The following is a 22,603-nucleotide window of genomic DNA, read 5'->3' as shown; positions in this document are numbered from 1 at the left end:
GCCTAAATGCATTTATTTCTAGTTTGTCTTTTTATGTTTTTTTTTTGCTTAGGTTCATACATAAAATCCCCTTTGAAGTAATCATAGCACACCATACCATACCAGAAGTAACAACAACAAAGATAATTTTCTTTTAACAATTTCATGTTGTTTGTTTATAAACTGTTTTAACAATTTTCGCTTGCTGCCCTTCTTTAATACCCCTTCCCTAGCCTTCTTCTTCTTGCTCTTCTAAAGTCTAAAAACATGGCCGCTTTGTTTGTGGCTTGGAAAATGATGTTTTAATGAACCCCCTCTCGCACGCTCTCTCTCTTCCTCTCTTCCACTCTTTTTCCTTATATGCCTGTCTGCATGTATTTGTCAGCCATTCTAAGTGTATACCAAAATAAAATATAAAATAAAAAAAATCAGAAACAAAAAAGAAGCTACGATGATCAAGTGATTCCCCTCTGGCTTCCGTTTCCTCTTCTCTCCCTCTCTCACGATTAATTCCAAATGGCAATGACAACATGAAATCAAAACGGGCCTTCTCCTAAGTTTCGGTTTTGTGTTTTTCTTTTTTTGGTTCATATGTTCTGTTTTTCTTTTGTTGTTGTTGGTTTTGTATTTTCGAAAAGCCCCTTTTTTTGAAAAGCACGCCACCATTCACCATTCGTTAGAGTTGGTGTTGCTTTTTTTGTCGAAATTCGTTGCAAGAAGAATAAAGTAGACAATAACCATTCCTAACGAAAATAACACCAGCGGTGATGATGGTGACGGCGGCAATGGTGGCGGGCACGGAGACTGGCCTAAACCAAGTTTATATAATAATTGAAGTTTGTTTTTGTTGCTGTTGCTGCTACACCTATGGTTTGATTTTTCTGATATGGCATATGTAGTATGTGATGGGGTATGGTAGGGTAGTCACCATTAGTAGTAGACAAAGGCACAGTGGAGTCTAGAAACAAAATTTGTATGACAAAAAATTCCTGTGAAATTTTGCCTAAAGACAAAATTTCTATGAAATTTTACCTAAAGACAAAATTTCTATGAAATTTTACCTAAAGACAAAATTTCTATGAAATTTTGCCTAGAGACAAAATTTCTATGAAATTTTACCTAAAGACAAAATTTCTATGAAATTTTTTTGTCTTTTTAAAGACAAAATTTCTATGAAATTTTTTTGTCTTTTTAAAGACAAAATTTCTATGAAATTTTCTCTAAAGACAAAATTTCTATGAAATTTTCTCTAAAGACAAAATTTCTATGAAATTTTCTCTAAAGACAAAATTTCTATGAAATTTTCTCTAAAGACAAAATTTCTATGAAATTTTCTCTAAAGACAAAATTTCTATGAAATTTTCCCTAAGACAAAATTTCTATGACATTTTACCTAAAGACTAAATTTCTATGAAATTTTCTCTAAAGACAAAATTTCTATGAAATTTTACCTAAAGACTAAATTTCTATGAAATTTTACCTCAAGACAAGATTTCTATGAAATTTTACCTAAAGACAAAATTTCTATGAAATTTTTTTGTCTTTTTAAAGACAAAATTTCTATGAAATTTTTTTGTCTTTTTAAAGACAAAATTTCTATGAAATTTTCTCTAAAGACAAAATTTCTATGAAATTTTCTCTAAAGACAAAATTTCTATGAAATTTTCTCTAAAGACAAAATTTCTATGAAATTTTCCCTAAGACAAAATTTCTATGACATTTTACCTAAAGACTAAATTTCTATGAAATTTTCTCTAAAGACAAAATTTCTATGAAATTTTACCTAAAGACTAAATTTCTATGAAATTTTACCTCAAGACAAGATTTCTATGAAATTTTCCCTAAAGGCATAATTTCTATGAAATTTTACCTCAAGACAAAATTTCTATGAAATTTTACCTAAAGACAAAATTTATATGAAATTTTACCTAAAGACAAAATTTCTTTGAAATTTTACCTAAAGACAAAAAATTGCTGTGAAATTTTACCTAAAGTTTTTTATGAAATTTTACCTAAAGACAACACTTCTATGAAATCTCCCCTAAAGACAAAATTTCTATAAAATTTTCTCTAAAGATAAACTTTCTATGAAATTTTACCTAAAGACAAAATTTCTATGAAATTTCCCTAAAGGCAAAATTTCTATGAAATTTTACCTTAAGACAACATTTCTATGAAATTTTACCTAAAGACAACATTTCTATGAAATTTTACCTCAAGACAAAATTTCTATGAAATTGTACCTAAAGACAAAATTTATATGAAATTTTACCTAAAGACAAAATTTCTATGAAATTTTCCCTAAAGGCAATTCTATGAAATTTTCCCTACAGACAAAATTTCTATAAAATTTTCCCTAAAGACAAAATTTCTATGAAATTTTAACTAAAGACAACATTTCTATGAAATTTTACCTCAAGACAAAATTTCTATGAAATTTTACCTCAAGACAAGATTTCTATGAAATTTTCCCTAAAGGCAAAATTTCTATGAAATTTTACCTCAAGACAAAATTTCTATGAAATTTTACCTAAAGACAAAATTTATATGAAATTTTACCTAAAGGCAAAAATTCTATGAAATTTTCCCTACAGACAAAATTTCTATCAAATTTTCCCTAAAGACAAAATTTATATGAAATTTTACCTAAAAACTCTAAAGATGAAATTTTCTCTAAAGACAAAATTTCTATGAAATTTTCTCTAAAGACAAAATTTCTATGAAATTTTCCCTAAAGACAAAATTTCTATGACATTTTACCTAAAGACTAAATTTCTATGAAATTTTCTCTAAAGACAAAATTTCTATGAAATTTTACCTAAAGACTAAATTTCTATGAAATTTTACCTCAAGACAAGATTTCTATGAAATTTTCCCTAAAGGCATAATTTCTATGAAATTTTACCTCAAGACAAAATTTCTATGAAATTTTACCTAAAGACAAAATTTCTATGTAATTTTACCTAGAGACAAAATTTCTATGAAATTTTACCTAGAGACAAAATTTCTATGAAATTTTACCTAAAGATGAAATTTATATGAAATTTTTCTTAAAAAAATTTTGTATGAAATTTGGTCTCAAGCAAAATATCATAGCAATTTTGTCTTTAGGGAAAATTTTCTCTAAAGACAACATTTCAAAGAAGGACTCCTGTGAAATTTTCCCTTAAAACTAAATTTTTAAGAGATTTTATTTTTGGCGTCTATCGTTTTATACCCTCTACCATAGGATCTGTTTGTAAAACATCGAAATTTGCGTCTATAATGCGTTTATATTTTTTTGATCGTCATGTCATTTTAAGTCGTTCTAGTCTGTCCATCCGTCCGTCTGTCCATCCGTCCGTCTGTCCAACCGTCCGTCTGCTCATCCTTCCGTCTGACCATCCGTCCGTCTGTCCATCCGTCCGTCTGTCCGTTCGTCCGTCTATCCATCCGTTCGTCTGTCCATCCCTTCATCTGTCTGTCCGTCCGTCCGTCCATCTATCAAAAGCACACTAACCTTCGAAGGAGTAAAGCTAGACGCTTGAAATTTTGCAAAATACTTTTCATCAGTGTGGGTCGGTTGGGATTGAAAATGGGCCAAATCGGTCAATGTTTTGATATAGCTGCCATATAAACCGCTCTTGGATCTTGACTTCTTCCGCCGCTAGAGGCGCAATTCTGATCCGATTTGGCTGCAATTTTGCATGAGGTGTTTTGTTATAACGTCCAATAACTGTGCTTAGTATGGCGCAAATCGGTACATAACCTGATATTGCTATAATATAAACCGATCTGGGATCTTGACTTCTTGAGCCTCTAGAGGTCGCAATTCCTGTCCGAGTTGACTGATATTTTGCATGAGGTGTTTTGGTATCATTTCCAATAACTGTGCTAAGTATGATTTACATCGGTCTTTAACCTGATATAGCTGCCATATAAACCGATTTTCAATTTTGACTTCTTTAGCCGCTAGAGGGCGCTATTCTCATCCGACTTGGCTGAAATTTTGCACGTGATGTTTTGGTATCATTTGCAACAACTGTGCTAAGTATGGTTTACATCGGGCTTTAACCCGATAGAGCTGCCATATAAACCGATCTTGGGTCTTGACTTCTTGATCATCTAGAGGGCGCAATTCTTATCCGATTTGGCTGAAATTTTGCATGAGGTTAAAAACCTTTTCTTGTACCACTGTCACTTCGCCTAGACTGCCGTTTGTATTTGATGAATGGTATTATGCTATGGTCGCGTATTGTGCCAAACTAAAAACGAAACAAAAAAACTCTCGCCCCCCTCTAAAGAAAGAAACCAAAGGTGGACAAGACGAAGAAGTAGAAGAAGAGGACGGGGTGGGGGGAAGAAAAGGTAAGCTTAGCAAGCAACAAATGCTCTAAAACACGCAAATGCCACATATTCAACTCAATACAGCTCGACTCGACTTGACTCGAATAAAAAATAATGAACGATGATCACAAAATGTGGCTGTTGCGGCGGCGCAATAAATGTTAAATATCTGTGGTATATAAGATATTTGTATGTTTACATACAAACATATAAACTGTGTTATATGGAAAGGTTTAGGGAGGGGTGCAAGGAGGGTCGCACATATTGTATATGTACAATATATGCTTTTTTAGATTTGTGTTATTTTGTTGTGTTGTTATCTCCCCCTTCTAATTATAATGAGGCAGCATTATGGTAGTTAGTTGGTAGTAGGCAAAAAAAAAACAAAAAAAGGTTAATATGACGTATGCGGAAAAAAGTGGAGGTATATGGGCACGTGTGCCGAGGATGATGACGATCGTGCTGCTGATCGTAATGATGATGATATTTTAAACAACAGAACCTGAGCACCATGCAGTCAAACTGATAATAGTACGAAGACAGACAGACAGACGGACGGACAGACAGTTGAATGTATGGACAGACATACTGGATTCATCAGCCATCCAGTCAGTCAGGCATGGAGCCATAAGAGCATAAACATAGTACTTGGGCCGCCACCCCATCATCATCATCATCAGCTCTATATGTATATACAGCAACAACAACAGCAATAGCAACATTAACATCAACCACTGCCACTCGCCGTTGTTAATAGTCATAGTTTAAGGCAGAATTTTCTTTTTTGTTTTTGGAGGTTTTTTCTATTTAATGGGGATTTCTTTAATGAAAATTGTACGGTACCTCGGTTGGTGGTTAGGTTAACAAAAAACAAAACAAAAACATCAACGGTGATTTATATGTCTACAATAACAACAAAACACCCCATACATACATGTATGCATACGAGTATGTATGTGTAGTGTACCTCATATGGTTGTATAGTCACTACCATCACCTAATGAGTGGAATATGGTTTTAAACTTTGTGGCTTGTCCGTAAGCTGGTCCGTTTTCTCTATGCCAACATTTGGGTTGCCTTTGTATTTTTTTTTTGATTTTTTTTAATAAATTTCATTCAAAATGGCTTTCTTCCAAAAGGTGGTGGTGGTGGTGGTGATGATGGTCTACAATCATGTTTACTCACATTGTCTTAATGTATGAAATTCATTTGGCGATCACTTTTGAAATTTTTTTTCTAGGGTTGTACATTGAAATCCCTGCAAGGGTTACCCAACCGGGTCCCTTTTTATCTGTTTTGATTTTTGTTGTTGCTGTGTTATCCTTGTGTCATTGTTCTGGCTCCCTCCCCGTGAAACTGGAACAATAGGCGTAGCAGCAGCAGCAGCCGTTATTAAGGATAAACAGCAACAACAATAGCCATCAAGGCGTGAAATGTATACCAGAAATTGTGGTAGGATATACCTGGTTGATTTTTATATTTTCGCCACCACAAATTAGTGGTTATTTTTACAGGGAGCTGAAGGCAGACAAAGAGACAGTTCAGTGAACAACGGCGGCCATGATGGGTAAAAAAGTAAACAGCAAGGGGAGAAAAGTTCAAGATCGCAAAGAAAGATTTGGAACAAAGTATTTTCAAAAAAAAAAAAAATCTACAAAAATCTTATAACGACCAAATTTTTTCTGAATATCAAATTTTGTCAAAATTTTTTGTCAAAAGTTTTGAGAAATTCTTATACAAAGCAAGTAAAAACGTGCTAAGTTCGGCCGGGCCGAATCTTATATACCCTCCACCATGGCTCACATTTTTCCAGTTCTTTTCCCGGTATCTCTTTTTAGGCAAACAAAGGATAAAAGATAAGAATTGCTATGCTATTGGAGCTATATCAAGTTATGATCTGTTCGGGCCATAATTGAATTGAGCCAAATCACGCCCTATAGAGGCTCAAGAAGTCAAGATCCCTGATTATATGACAGCTATGTCAGGTTATGAACCGATTTGAACAACACTTGGCACAGTTGTTGAAAGTCATAATGAAACACGTCATGCCAAATTTCAGTCAAAACGGATGAGAATTGCGCCCTCTAGAGGCTCCAGAAGTCAAGACCCCAGATCGGTTTATATGACATGTATACCAGTTTATGGACCGATTTGAACCATACTAAACACATCTGTTGAAAATCATAACGAAACACCTTATGCAAAGTTTTAGCCAAAATGGATAGGAATTGCGCCCTCTAGAGGCTCAAGAAGTCAAGACCTCAGATCGGTTTATATGACAGCTACATCAGGTCATGAACCGATTTGAACCATAATTAGCACATATGTTGGAAATCATAACGAAACGCGTCATGCCAAATTTCAGCCAAATCGGATAGGAAATCACAGTAGTAGTTGGAAATCACAACGAAACACGTCATGCCAAATTTCAGTCAAATCGGATGGGAATTGCGCCCTCTGGAGGCATAAGAAGTCAAGACCCCAGATCGGTTTATATGACAGCTATATCAGGTTATGAACCGATTTGAACCATACTAAGCACAGTTGTTGGAAATCATAACCAAAACGCCTCATGCAAAGTTTCAGCCAAAACGGATAGGAATTGCGCCCTCTAGAGGCTCAAGAAGTCAAGACCCTATATCGGTTCATTTGACAGCTATACCTGGTTATGAACCGATTTGAACCATACAAAGCATAGTTGTTGGAAATCATAACAAAATACCTCATGCAAAGTTTCAGCCAAAATGGATGACAATTACGCCCTCTAGAGGCACAAGAAGTCAAGATCTAAGATCGGTCTATATGGCAGCTATATCAAAACATGGACTGATATGGCCCATTTTCAATCCCAACCGACCTACTTAATAAAACGTATTTCTGCAAAATTTCAAGCGCCTAGCTTTACTCCTTCGAAAGTTTGAGTGCTTTCGACAGACAGACTGATGGACGGACATACGGACGGGCGACTTAAAATGTCATGTCGATCAAAAACATACAGATATTTTATGGGAAGAACACCGTTAGCATGTCCGCCTATGACGCTGAACGCCTGGGTTCGTTTCCTGGCGAGACCATCATATAAAATTTTCAGCGGTGGTTTTCCCCTCCTAATGCTGGCAACATTTGTGAGGTACTATGCCGTGCAAAACTTCTTTCCATAGAGGTGTCGCACTGCGGCACGCCGTTCGAACTTGGCTATAAAAAAAAGGCCCCTAATCATTGATCTTGAATCGGACTACACTCATTGATATGTGAGAAGTTTGCCCCTGTTCCTTAGTGGAATGTTCATGGACAAAATATGAATTTTTTATGGGATTTTAGACGATTATTTCGAGGAGTTACAAACAGAATGACAAAACACCCTGAAAAAGGTTTATTGGACTTGCATGACAATATGGGACTCAAATGAAAGGTATTCCGAAGTACATTATGAATATAGTCAGGAAGAAGGAATAGTCTTTATAGTTTTTTGATATCGGAAGGGGGAAGGACCCTCCCCCTAATCTCAAAAACACCAACCAAAATCAAAAGTGGACCGATCGGGACAATATGGGTATCAAATGAAAGATATTGAAGAGTAGAAAACGAATATGGTATTAAAAACTGAGCCCAAGGACCCAGGAAGTCACCCTAATCCCAAAACTTCTAGAAGCAGATAAATTGAACGTCCATATACATATGGGGCTTAAATGAAAGGTATTCGGGTGAAGATTACGAATCTGGCATACAAAATCAGATCGAAGTGTAGGGGGTCAGCCCACCCCCCCAAAACGCCCCAAATGGGCATCTGAACCAATCATGACTATATGGGACTTGCTTTGTTTGTTTTTTCGTAGACTGCAAAACGGCTGAACCGATTTTCTTAAAATTTTCAGAGATTGCGTAGGTTTGTCTGGAAGGAAACATAAGCTTTATAATTTTTTGATATCAGATGGGAGCGGACCCTCCCCCTTACCCCAAAAACACCACCTAAAACCAAAAGTGGACTGTTAGGCACAATATGAGTATCAAATGAAACGTATTAAAGGCTAAAAACGAATATCATATTAAAATTAGGGCCTAAATACCCAGCGGGCCGCCTCAACCCCAAAACTCCTCTAAACAGATGTATTAGACGTTCATGTCAACATGGTCCAAATAAGGTCCAGGTAATGGGAGGTCGCCCAATTTCCAAATAGACCCAAATGGGCATATTAGCCGACCATGATTATATGGGACTCAAATGAGAGGTATTTGGCAGTAGATTACGAATATGGCATTGAAATTTGCGTTTAAGTCTAGGTGACCCTTTTCCTAAAAATGTGTCAAATAGGTTAATTGACCCATTATGACAACATAGGACTCAAGTGAAAGGTAGGCTGATATCCAATTTTGAAGCCAAGTGACTGGGGGTACGCCCTAAAGAAATCCCATAAACAGAACTTCATTTCCGAGTATGGCGATAAGAAGTTCAAATCAACGGTATTTGGGATTAAATAATGAATTCGATATCTATTTTATGGGCAAAGTGTGTGTGTAGCCGCCGCAGCCCCGAAAAACCCTCCAAACGGGTCATATTTACGGACCATGACAATATGGGGCTCAAATTAAAGAGGGATTTGGGAGTGGAGCACAAATTTAATATCGATATTTGAGTGGAAATATCTGGGGCGCCATCCGTCACCTAAAAAGCTCTTCCTATTACCGTAATTTTCAAAAACACCAGATCTCGTATTTGAGAGTAGAGCACGCAGCTTATATTTTCTTTAAGGGACGAGTGTTTGGGAAGGCCACCCCACTCCCGAAATACCCCCTAAACCGGAAATATTATCCCACACGGTAATATAGGACTCAAAAGAAAGGCATTTGGGCGTAGAGTAAAAATTTGTCCAGGAACCAAGCAAACGTCTCACACATCAATGAGTGCTTTCCGATTCAAGTTTAAACTTTTGTTTATAGCCGGTCCGAACGGCGTGCCGCAGTGCGACATCTCTTTGGGGAGAGTTTTTTGCATGACCATGCATGGCATGGTACCTCGCCAATGTCGCTAGCATTAAGTGGGGATAACCACCACTTAAATTTTTTTTTAAATTTCTCGCCGGGACTCCAACGCAGGCGTTCAGCGTTATAGGCGGACACGAATTCGATATCCACATTCAGGGCGAAGTGTCCCCATCCTAAAAAGATATTAGAGGATTAAAATAGGTGCAGCGGAGCTAGTTTTCTATAAAAATGAAAGAAGCATTGGCTGCTATGGCCCTCAGCTAACAAAAAAATTTAAACTTTTTTTTATTTATTTTTATTATTATTTCATATACTTTTTATAAATATTTTTTGAATATGTTTTCTGAAGAGGACGTGACTAATTTTTGTTAAAATTTTCCCCGCCCCAAACCCAATTATTTTTTCCCCCTCGTTAAATTATTCAAAAATAATGTTTACTGCCATCTCATCGATTTAATGGTTAACTTCCTCTTGGTTAATTTTTTTTATTTCTGAGTTGATGATGACTCACTGAAGCTTTATTTCATCATTAAATTCAGTAAAATATAACAAAAAAAAGTGAAAGATTGTGAAAATTGAAACGCTAATAACACTACGTGGCTTTTGTATTGCTGAGCAATTATGGAGAAAGAAGAATAATTTCAAAAATTTCCTATAAATATTTGAAGAATTTAAGAACTCATCTATATTGAAGGATTTCATTATTGGAAAACACATATTGACAGCTATTATTAAAATTATTTTTTTTTTTATAAAAAATTAAAAAATAATTTTTGTTTTTATTTTTTTTTTTTGAAAGTTGTAATATAATCATGTATGGGGAGATATAACTTTTGACAATAATTATAAAATTTTTTTTGAGAATATTTTTTAATAATAAGAAAACTGTTGAGAGAAATTCAGTTTCCAGACATTTGCATATTTTATGAAAAAAAAACTATTTTTTCAACGATGGTTAATATAGTTCGAATTAGAACTGAGATTTTAGGAACACAGGGGCATTGTAACAATTCCAAAAAAATTTTTTTTTTTTTTTTTTTTTTGAAAAATTTGGTTGCCTTTTATAACCAAGAAAAAACTTTTTACGCAACTGAAATATTTTTTTAATATAAAAACAAATTTTTTTTTTAAACATTGTAAAAAATCAAATACATTTTTTTCTCCAATAATTGCCTCCCTGTATGTTCAACATATACATTAGAAATTTCAAATATTTATCAGACTTCTTAATTGTCTTTTAATTGAGGTCATATACAATTTAAATCTTCCATTTATTCAAATGGAATTTTAAGTAGCTCCAATCGAATATAGGCACAGTTTTTTTTTTTCATTTGTTTGTTTTTAGAACTAGAATTTTTAACAAAAATCATATGAATTTGAGCATTTGAAACATTAAGCAAATCAAAGAATAATTACACATGGTTATTTTCATTGAAAGCAAGCTCGCCATATGGCTTTTAAAGCCTAGATTACTTATATATAAATAGAAGTTTGGTGAGAAGATGAAACCAGTGAAAAGTAGTGATGAACTGTAAGCCCGACGGACGGATGCTCAGACTCAAAAAATGTATTTTATCTGTGGCCGATTATCAGCTGCTTTGCAGATCCTAGATCCTAGATCTGCACATAAATCGAATAGACGAACCAATGCAGAGTGTAAACAACTTCGTGTGTCTTCGTTGGGCTGCCCCTATTTCATAGCATTTAATTGCTATTTAATGGTAATCACACAATCATAGTTGGGCCTTTTCAACAGTGTTAGTGTGCCCATCACTGTTTGAGATATATTTTCATGGTCATCTGCAGCGTAAGATACTAAACTCTCAATATCCAAAATTTGTGCTAACTTTTCTGGTACTCCATCTCAAAAATTCAAAATTCGTTTATTCACCTCTACTGTTTGATCATAAAAGCCGAAATTCATAAAAAATGTCGCAGGTTTATTCCAGATGAATTTTTGCGTACCTAGCAAATAAAACAATTTGGAAATGTTTCAGCTTGCATCTGCATAACACTAGTATGGCCACATGCCGAAATATAATTAAGAACCCATATCCGAGCCCCTCTTGCTGAGTAAAATAAAATTTTTTTAGTGTGCTCAGTTGGGAAATTTTTTGCTTGGACAGGGACCAAATGTATCCGATTTACACTTCACATTGAAAATAAATGTTATCCTAACTCTAATGTTGACCCAGGAACAAGAATCAGAAGTCCGTTTTTGGAGTAAAGGCCCCTGGACTCCCCTAAGGGCCAAAAACTCGCCTTGGGGTAAGTTATCGAACCAAGGCAAAGATCTCAGCATACCAAATGTCTGATGTCAGCAGAGTTACCGTTGGCAAATTTCAAAAAGGGTCAAAAAAGCATTCGTTGGAAAAAGCAGCACAATTTTTCTAAAAAGTTGGCACAAAAGTGGCACACTCTATATAGGCATAAAATTCCGTTAAGATGATTCGTAAGTATTCTCAACCAGGTATAACAAGGTTTTTGGGCGATTTCTCTCACTCTGGTATGACCATGGCATGGTTTTTTAAGGGCATAATAGTACACCATATGGACAATTTCAGTCAATTTAAATAAGAATTTGCTCTCTAGGGTCTCAAGACTTAAAGCGAAGATGGATGAACAAGTAAAAGTGTGCTAAGTTCGGCCGTGCCGAATCTTGGATACCCAACACCATGGATGCCGCTTCAAATTTACCCTTGTTAACAGAGTTTGTATTTGAATTATGTTGTTCTCAAGAAGTCATATCGGGATATATGTACTTAGGCGACTTTTATCACCATATTGACCGATTCGGATAAAACTGAACTGGCACTGATGCTGTTAGTCATAAGATAGGGTTTTGGTCCACATTTCAGCAAAATCGTATGAAAATTGAGGCTTTAAAGGGTTGAAGAAGTCAAAACCGGTAATCGGTTTATATCGGGGCTATACCTTTTTATAGACCGATTCTAATGATACTTGGCATGAAGGTTGAAGTTCATAACTCAAGTCTTTGTTGCAAATGTCTTCAAAATCGAATGAAAATTGAGGCTTTTAAGGGCTCAAGAAATTAAATCCGAGGATCGGATTTAACCCAATAAAAAGACCCTCAATATATAGTCAAGTCTGAACTACATGCCACTAAGCGACACCTCTTCGTAAAAATTCATTTTTTGAAGAGGTGTCACCATCAATGGTGATGGCAGTACCACCTCTGGAAAAAACTTCGTCAAGATTCGAACTATGTACCACGGTTATATTAGTGATAAGCAACAATAAAAGAATGATTTTTGAAAAAGTGGCACCGAGGAATTGAAAAGTTGCCCTCCAAAAGTATGGTAATTAATAGCACAATAAAAAAGTGGTATCATCGTCGAAAAAAAGTGTCAAATTTGATACTAAAGTGGCACAACGGTAACGCTGGATGGCAGATAAATCTGAACAAATTTTGAAGTTTTCCGACAAGATCTTAACGAATTCGGTCCGAATTTCTAAAAGTTCTGAAAGAATTCTGAACGATTTCTGACTGTCTTTTCATATGGATTTTCTTTTTTGAAGTTTTTTTCCAACAGTTCGGAAGGAATTCTGAACGATTTCTGCAATGTTTGTCTGAAGGAATTTTTATTCCAACAGTTCTGAAAGAATTCTGACCGCCTTTTCGTATGGGGATTTTTTGAATTTACCTTCCGACAGTTCGGAAGGAATTCTGAACGATTTCTGCATTCTTTGTCTGAAGGCATTTTTGTTTCGACAGTTCTGAATGAATTCTGAGCGTCTTTTCGTATGGGTTTTCTCTTTTGAATTTTTCTTTCAACAGTTCGGAAGGGATTCTGAACGATTTCTGCACTGTTGGTCGGAAGGAATTTTTGTTCCCACAGTTCTGAAGGAATTCTGAACGATTTCTGACAGTTCGGAAGGAATTCTGCACTGCTTGCCTGAAGGAAATTTTGTTCCGACAGTTCTGAACGATTTTCAAATTTATCTTTCACAGTTCGGAAGGAATTCTGAATGATTTCTGCACTGTTTGTCTGAAGGAATTTTTGTTCCAACAGTTCTGAAAGAATTCTGAACGACTTCTGACCGCCTTTTTATATGGCGTTTTTTTTTTTAATTTATCTTCCGACAGTTCGAAAGGAATTCTGAATGATTTCTGGACTGTTTGTCTGAAGGAATTTGTTTTCCCAAACTTCTTTTCATATGGCGTTTTTTGAATTTTTCTTCAGTTCGGAAGGAATTCTGAACGATTTCTTCACTGTTTGTCGGAAGGAATTTTTGTTCCAACAGTTCTGAAAGAATTCGGAACCTTTTTTGACCATCTCTTCGTATGGGGTTGTTTTTTAATTTTTCTTCCAACAGTTCAAAAGGAATTCTCAACGATTTCTGCACTGTTTGTCGGAAGAAATTTTTGTTCCAACAGTTCTGAAAGAATTCTGACCGTCTTTTCGTATGGGGTCTTTTTAAATTTTTCTTCTACAGTTCAGAAGGAATTCTGAACGATTTCTGCACTGTTTGTCTGAAGGAGTTTTTGTTCCGACAGTTCTGAAAGAATTCTGAACGATTTCTGACAGTTCCGAAGGAATTCTGCACTGCTTGTCTGAAGGAACTTTTGTTCCAACAATTCTGAACTAATTTTGAACGATTTTTCAATTTGTCTTTCACATTTCGGAAGGAATTCTGAATGATTTTTGGACTGTTTGTCTGAAGGAATTTTTCTTACAAAAGTTCTGAAAGAATTCTGAACGATTTCTGGCCGTCTTTTCGTATGGGTTTTTTTTTTAATTTTTCTTCCAACAGTTCGGAGCGAATTCTGAACGATTTCTTGTATTGTTTGTCTGAAGGAATTTTTGTTCCGACAGTTTTGAAAGAATTCTGAACGATTTCTGACCGTCTTTTCGTATGGGGTTTTTTTTGAATTTTTCTTCCATCAGTTCGGAACGATTTCTGCAATGTTTGTCTAAAGCAATTTTTGTTCCAACAGTTCTGAAAGAATTCCAAACGATTTCTGAACGTCATAGGTAAAATTTTATAATAATTTCAATAAAAACTTATTATTTTTTTAAACTCCAAAAAAAATTTTCCATTTCAATTCATGAATAATTGGAAATACTTAGAATTGGTACAGAATGAGGGGGAAAACATAATTGCATACAACGTTCTTTTATGTTCGAAACTTCTATCAGAATTCTTTACGAAGTTTTGGAATATGCGTCCAATTCAATACGAAATTACTTCAGAAATTGTTTAGAATTCTTTACGAAGTTTCGGAAGATACGTTCGATATTAGTACGAAATTACTTCAGAAGAGAATAAGCCCATGTACATTAAGGAATAGCGGGAATGTTTCTCTCATATCAATGAGTGCTTTCCGATACAAGTTTAGGCTTAGTAATAACAGACCTCCATTTTTATTGCCGCAATGCGCCATCACAAGAATCATTTGTGCAAATTTTCGTGTAAATCGGTTAACAAATGACCAATTTATTGCAATACTAGTCCAAATCGGACGAACATATACATGGGAGCTATATTTAAATCTGAGCCAATTTATATGAAATTCACCAATATTGTCGAGACTTATAAGAGAACCCCTCGTGCAAAATGTCGTGAGAATCGCTCTACAAATGACCATGTAATTGCAATTATATATATGTGGGAGCTATATTCAAATCTGAACCGATTTTTTCCAATTTCAATAGGCTCCGTCTCTAGGCCCAAGAAAATGCATGTGCCAGATTTGAAGATCATCGGATGAAAATTGCGAGCTGTACTTTGTACAGACAGAGGGACAGAAAGAGAGACAGACAGACGGGCATAGCGAATCGAACGATATACCTAGTAATGGGTCTATCTCTCTTCCTTCTGTGTGTTACAAACAAATTCACTAATTTATAATACCCTATACCACAGTAGGGGTGTAGGGTATAAAAACAAGTCAACGGGTGTTAAGTTCGGCCGGCCCGAATCTTGGAACACACACCACCATGTTTTTTTTCTTCTGTCAAACCAGCAAAAACTAAAGCTTCTACGAACCGAACAAGAATAATGGAACCGGTTTTTAAGGAGAACTATATAAGGATATAGACTGATTTGGGACGTACTTGGCACATTTGTTGGAAGTCATAAAAGAACACTACATGCAAAATTCCAGACAAATCGGACTAAAATTTCGACTTGTAAGGGCTCAAGAAGTCAAATCGGGAGATGGGTTTATACGGAAGCTATATCAGATTATGCACCTATTTGGACCGTACTTGGGACAGTTGTTGGAAATCATAACAGAACACTACATGCAAAATTTCAAACAAATCGGACAAAAATTGCGGGTCGAAAGGCTCAAGAAGTCAAATCGGGCGATGGGTTTATATGGGAGCTATATGAGGTTATAGACCAATTTGGACCGTACTTGGGACAGTTATTGAAAGTCACAACAGAACACTACGTGCAAAATTTCAGACAAATTCGGACAAAAATTGCGGGTTGTAAAGGCTCAAGAAGTCAAATCGGGAGATCGATTTATATGGGAGCTATATCAGATTATATACCGATTTGGACCGTACTTAGGACAGTTGTTGGAAGTCATACTGGAACACTACATGCAAAATTTCAAGAAGTTAAATCGGGAGATTGGTTTACATGGGAGCTATATCTAAATCTGAACCGATATGGCCCATTTGTAATCCCCAACGACCTATACCAATCCCGTCACTACATAGCTGTGAGCACCACTCATGCTGAAACATTGAGGTCCGATCTGTGTGGTGTTCCTACTTGTCACGAGAAGCTTAGCTGCAAGCTACCGGGCGCATCCACAGTTTGGGGATAGTGGAATGCTCCATAAGGAGTAGCTGGAACGGCAGTCGCGGACAATCAGCGGCATCGAGCGAAGAGTCCCAGTGAGAAGTCGGGCGGCACCCACTCTTGCACAAATATTGAATGCCTATGATGCTTGATAAGACAAGGCGAATTATTGGCGCCTTTAAATAACCAATGGCCAACATGTTCCCGTGGTGATTCGTACCCTATAACATCCTCCTGCCCAAGTCCCTGATAAGTATACCCCTTATACAATGGTGCCATATATAAAAAGTTTTTAAAATTTCTAAGGCAATCGCAAAGTTTGCACATCAATATTTCGACTAGTTACAAATGGAATGACTAGATTGGTGTCAGGGACGTACCCAATTTTTTTTTTTTTGGGGGGGGGCATATTAGATCTACCAAATCATAATAAGTATCTATACGCGCTAAAATTCAAAAAATAGAAGTTTTGAGGTGGGGGGGGATTCGTACCCTAAAACATCCTCCTGCCCAAGTCCCTGATAAGTATGCCCCCTAGCCAATGGTGCCGTATATAAAAAGTTTTTAAAATTTCTAAGGCAATCGCAAAGTTTACTGGGAATTACATTGAGAAAATAGAAACTCAAACTTGGCAAATTTCGTAGCCTCGACATGTTGGTGTTTTTACTCCAAATGTTTTTACATTTTTTTTACTTTTCTTAAGATTTCAAATAGCCCCATTCAAAATTTTGCAATTATTTTTTATAAAATTTTCAAAAATTGAAAAATGTTACCAAGCCTTGTGTTTGTTTCTCCTTAACAAATACAACGGCTTTCAATCAAATTTTCCGCAGGGTTTATTATAACCCTTACTAGACCTTCTCAAAAAACCCGAAAAGGTTACCACAACCAACAAACTACTGGATGACATACATACTTTTAGATTTTTAGCAACTAAAAATACAAGCTACAAAAATTTACAACAATTCTAATAGAAAAACGAAAATAAGTCAAAAATACCAAAACTAAATTCTTTTACTAATGAAAGAAAACAACGATAGCAACAACAACCGGTGTTGTTTCGATTCAAAGCCTAGGCGTTATTTTGATAAAAAAAAAAATTTTTTTTGAATACCAATTTTTTGCAGTTCAAAAAATAGGTGTTGTAGATGTTTGAGGGTAGAGAGGTAGGGGTACTAACCTGGTTCAATCATATTTTGCTCTTGCGAGTCGTATATAAAGCTGAAGCACGCCAATATATCGCCAATGGAGCACCCACAAAATGGGTGACTAGCTCAGTAGAAGGAAAAAAATTGAAGAAAAACAAGAAACAAACTTGGAGTTTGCCTAATTGCCTTTTGCTAACAAGGCAATTTTTGGTGGTGGGGGCAAGGGTAAAATAGGTTAGACCAAAAGAGCGCCAAATTTTTTCAAAATTTTATAATTGGGCAGTTTTGGCAAGTTCTTGATATAGCCAGCAGCAAAGGACATTCCCAAAGTGGGGAGTTCCAGTCTAGGCTTTCTGCTTCAAGTTGTAAAAATCCTCTTTAGTTCTTCTAATTGTTGTAGTACTGAACTTCTGCTTCCTGGTTTACTTTTCCCCTCAGTTGGTGCTGGTGCTGGTTGATGAGACGATGGTTGATGTTGCTGCTGATGATGGTGGTGTTTAGTGGTTTTCTGCTTCAGCTGTTGTTTAGTGTTTTCTGTTATTACTGTAGTTTTTGTTGTTGTTGTTGTCGATGTTGGCCTACACAAAAAACTATACACCTGTTCACTTTTGAATTTTTCTTTATTTTTTTTTTTTCTTCTCACTCTTGGGTTTTTTTTGGTTTCTGGTTCAATTTTTCTTAACAGCTTTTGAGAAATAAATTTGTTTTGTTTGTTTTTTTAGGCCTCCTATGCTGGGGGTGAGTGGGGGCCAAATTTGTTATATTGTTACAATTGATTCTAATTCACACTCTTTAGTTTAGTTAAAAAAAATTTTTTTTGACAACAATGGCTAAGCTCATCGCTCTGGGTTTGTTGTGGTGGCTGTGAAAACGACACGATAAATACTTTGAGGGTTTTAGGGTTTTTGTTGTTGGTCTTGTTGGTGACTGCCGGTGTCTGCCGGTAGGCTTCTTTCACTGCTTACTGAGCTGGTTTTCTATTGAATTGGAAATTAGCACGCACTTTACACCTTCCGTTTGGGAGCTTGAACTTGAAGTGATTTTTTTTTTGTACAGGTGATTGGAGTGGAAAGGTAGGTAGGTAGGTAGGTATTGTTGTTTACTTTTAATTTTTTCTAATTTGTTTTTTGTCGTTTTTTTTGAGACAAGATAAATAAACAAGTAAATCTAATTAAATTTCTTTTTAACACTTTGAGCACATTTGGTCATGGCAAGGGACCACCCGTATTTTAGAGAATTTTCAAAAATTTTCAAAAATTTTCCAATTTTTTTCAGTTTTAAAGCAACTTCTTTGGTTTGGGGTTCGTTTGTAAAGGCTCCACTGCCAATTGCTGTACGATCTTTAAGATCCTCGCTTAAGTTAAATGATCATTTCTATCACTATTCTTTATCATACATCCGTTTTGCCGTCGTCAAAACGCAAATTTTGTTATTTTTCTATCTCTCAAATTAATTTTCACATGAGTTTTCTTCTCATCATTTTGTTAATAAAAAGAAAAACAAGTTGGAACGTTTACAATTTATTTTCTGTTTTTTGGTTTTCACAAGAAAAGCGCGCACTCATAAAATTTTCCAGTACTAACTGCAAAAAAAAACGCACAAAAACGTATGCAAACTCTCTTTTCTCACAGTGGGTAAAATACGACTTCGTTCCGACTTGTTGTTCTTCGTCAACCGTACTTGTTGCGACTAATTTGAGGCGTAGCGAGCGATCTCGCTCTGTTAGCATTTCTGATGTATGATCGATCAGTTAGACGACGTCAGAAAAACATACCAGAACAACAACAACAGCGCTTGAAAGGCAGCAAAAGCAGCAGTAGCAGCAGCAGCAGTGGTGATGATGATGGTGTTGGTGGTGGTGGCGTGAGCAGAGCCTAGCAGCAGCAAGAGCACAAGAGCAAGAAAAGGAAACGAACGAAATACCAACAAAACATAAACAAAACAAAAAAAAAACGACAACGACTACCAAAATAGACAGACATCCCTAAAAACACACACACACTCACTCACACATACCAGCTATAACGCCCAAGATCAACAAGGCAAGCTGAATAACAAGAAAAATCACACATCAAAAGCCCCCCTTTGTGTGTGCAATGCGAGAGAGAGAGCATGAGTATGTGAGTCTTCGGTTCGGTTGATTGGTTCGTGATATGGTATGGGTAGCCCTTAATGGCGCTGCTTTGTTATACACAGTTATGTGTGGTTATTTCACTCTCTTGCTCTCTATTAAGAAGGCAGGGGAATTTATAAGGTGTGTGTGTGTGTGTGTGTGCGGTTCATGAGTATAAGGAATAAATATGAAGATCATCGTTGACACTCAATTCAAGAACATAAAGATTTTGACTGCAATTTTTTGTTAACCCCAGCACAAGCATCAATACAAGCACACAAAAGCTTTAAAGTTTAAACAGTCAAGTGGGTGGCAAATGCGTTTTTGTTGTATGCAATTTAACATGGAGGCTTAAACCCTACAGCAGAGATGTTTATAAATATGTGAGTACTCTACCATTTCAGAGAGCCTTTGTTTGACTATTTTACATAGTTTTTCTCTAAAAAAATGGTTTTGTTGAGCATAGCCTTTTGCGGTGTATTTATTTGCAATGTTTGCAGACTTTTAGTTTAGTGTTGATTGAGGGCTTTAACCATGGCTTTGTTTGTTCTACAATGGTTGAAGTGCATCAACGGGCAAAGCTTTATATTGAGCTAAAATAGTCGACAAGACCAGTTTGATACAAATGATTGAATAACATGGCATAGTAGGTCAAAAATTAAATTTAAATGAAAAAATTTCAATGAAATTTTTGATTTAAATTTTATTTAGATTCCATTTATTTTAGGTCAAAATATTTTTAATGATTTTCCTAAAAATGAAATCAATCACATTTTCTTCAAAGATTAAAATTTATTGAAATTTTTGTAAGACGAAATTTTCTAAAGACAAAATGTTTGAAAATTTTTTTATGACAAAATTTTAATAAAATGTTATTTAAAAAACCCAAAACAAAAGATAAAATGGAACAAGTAACAGCGTGGTGCTAAGTTCGGCCGGGCCGAATCTTATATATCCTCCACCATGGATCGCATTTGTCGAGTTCTTTGCGCGGTATCTCTCTTAGGCAAACAAAGAATAATGGATAAGAATTGTTATGCCGATTCGGACCATAAGTGAATTGAATGTTGAAGACCATAGCAGTCCACTCGGATAAAAATTACGCCTTGTAGGGGCTAAAGAAGCATAATTGGGAAATCGGTTTATATGGGAACTGTATCAGGCTATAGATCGACTACGACCATATTGATTTTGTATGCTGAAAGTCATGGCAAAAGCCATGGTACAAAATTTCAGCAAAATCGGATAAGAATTGCACCCTCTAGTGGCTCAAGAAGTCAAGATACAAGATCGCTTTATATGACAGCTATATCAGGTTATGATCCGATTTGAACCATATTTAGCGCAGTTGTTGGAAGTCATAGCAAAACACTTAATGCATTGGAAAAGTACAAGGCAGACATTACCGCTATACTGGCAGTGCGATGGCTCGGTAAAGGCTCCACAACAACACCGAGTGGTAACGCCCTATATCATAGCTGCCATGAGACGAGGCATGAATTTGGCTATGGATTTGTGGTTAGTTGGAGAATGAAACACCTTGTCTCCAGGCTAACTCCGTAGGATGAGAGGCTAGTTATAATCCTCATAAAGGCTTAGTTCTTCAACATTAGCCTTATTTTCGCCTATGCCCCGATGAAAGACAAGGACGAACAGACCAAGGATATTTTCTATGAGCGCTTAGAAAGAGTATGATCGTTGTCCCACCCATGATATTAAATTCATTCTGAGAGATTTTAATGCGAAAATAGGGAAGGAAAATATCTTTGGCTCAACAGTCGAAAAATTTAACCTACACGAAGAAACATCCGATACTGGATTGAGGCTAATAGACTTCGCCGCGACAAAGAACATAGTAGTAGCAGCACCAGATTCCAACATAGAAGGATTCAAATGGCCACATAGTTATCACTCGATCAAACCACAAGAAGCCAAATAGATTATGTTGTGCTTCATATATGGCATTCAACCATCGTTTTAGATGTGCAATCGATCCGAGGAGTGAACATCGTTTCGAATCATTATCTGGTTTTAGCAAAGGTCTCCACCCTTTTTAGTGTGGCCAGGAACGTACGATCGGACACTGCAAGGATGCTGGAGATTGAAAAGCTGAAAAACACTCCAAATGGCAACGGCATCCTCCCTTCGACTGACCCAACTGCTTGCAGAAAGCACTCCTTATACTAATGATAGTACGGCGCAGTGGCAATCCATTGGCCACTCCACGGAAAATGCCGCGAAATCCGTACATGGTCACAGAGAGCCTCCCCCGAAGAACCCATGGTACGACCATGGGTGTTGAAATGCTACTGAAGCGAAGAATGCGGCATACAGAGCCACCCTCTAATCAGTAGAAGAGAGAAAAAACGTCTATTCCGAGGAAAGAAAAAGGAAAAGAAAAGGCGTGAATGTGAGCGATTTGAGATGTACAGGAATCAGAGTAAAGTCCGAAAATTCTACCAAAGAATAAAACATTAAACCGATAGCTGTGGGGCGGGCACATCCTCCTGCAGAGATACAAAAAAACATTTTACCCAACTGATAGTGTCCTACGATGGCGGCGAAGGGATACCGCAGAACCAATCTCTGATGATGGTATAGAATGTTGACCTCCTAGTCGGAATGAAGTTCAAGTAGCTGTGACCCGGCAGGAGAACAACAAGGCAGCAGGAGCCGACGGGTTACCCGCTGAACTAATTAAGACCTGAGGCGTCACGCCAAATGAAGGAGAGAAATCGGGAGAAAAGGAGAAAAGTCTATTCCGCGGAATGAAAAAGGGAAAAGGCGTGAGTGTGAGTTAATCGAGATGTACAGGAATCAATGTGAAGTCTGGAAATTCTACCAAAGAATCAAACATCAAACCGATGGCTTTGGTGTAGGCACATCCTTCTGCAGAGAGAAAGCATGTAATCTGGTAACTGACACAGATAGCATGCTAAGGGTACGGAAAGAACATTTTACCCAACTGCTAGTGTCCGACTATGGCGGCGAAGAGGATACCGCAGAACCAATCAATGATTATGGTATAGAATGTTTACTTCCTGGTCAGAATCAGATCCAAGTAACAATGACCCGACTGAAGAACAACAAGGCAGCAGGAGCTGGAGGGTTACCCGCTGAACTATTTAAGACCAGAGGCGACACGCTGATAAGCCGAATGCATCAGCTTGTCTGCGCAATCTGGCCAGAAGAACGCATACCCGATGATTGGAACCTCTGCATATTATGTCCCGTACACAAGAAAGAAAACAAGACGAAATTTGCCAACAGAGAA

At 36.5% G+C, this 22,603-nt stretch overlaps 1 protein-coding gene across 6 annotated transcripts in view; it reads right to left on the bottom strand.

The window, feature by feature from the left end:
• The window catches only part of LOC106093567 (paired box pox-meso protein), a 213,676-nt gene that overhangs the window by 129,927 nt on the left and 61,146 nt on the right, over positions 1–22,603 (bottom strand). For 2 of the 6 annotated variants that reach the window (XM_013260668.2, XM_013260694.2), the window contains exon 1: positions 17,249–18,946. The exons of 3 other annotated variants lie outside the window; for them this stretch is intronic. In XM_013260668.2, coding sequence (XP_013116122.1) covers positions 17,249–17,261 — 13 coding nt within the window. In that variant the 5' untranslated portion in view covers positions 17,262–18,946. Of the gene's footprint in view, positions 1–17,248; positions 18,949–22,603 lie in introns of those variants that run through there. One more of the 6 variants, XM_013260646.2, reaches the window with a different exon arrangement.

This window comes from Stomoxys calcitrans, chromosome 2, assembly GCF_963082655.1.
Source record: "Stomoxys calcitrans chromosome 2, idStoCalc2.1, whole genome shotgun sequence".
Classification (NCBI taxonomy): domain Eukaryota; kingdom Metazoa; phylum Arthropoda; class Insecta; order Diptera; family Muscidae; genus Stomoxys; species Stomoxys calcitrans.
Note: the sequence above shows the minus strand (reverse complement) of the source record. Positions and strands in the feature narration are given on the sequence as shown.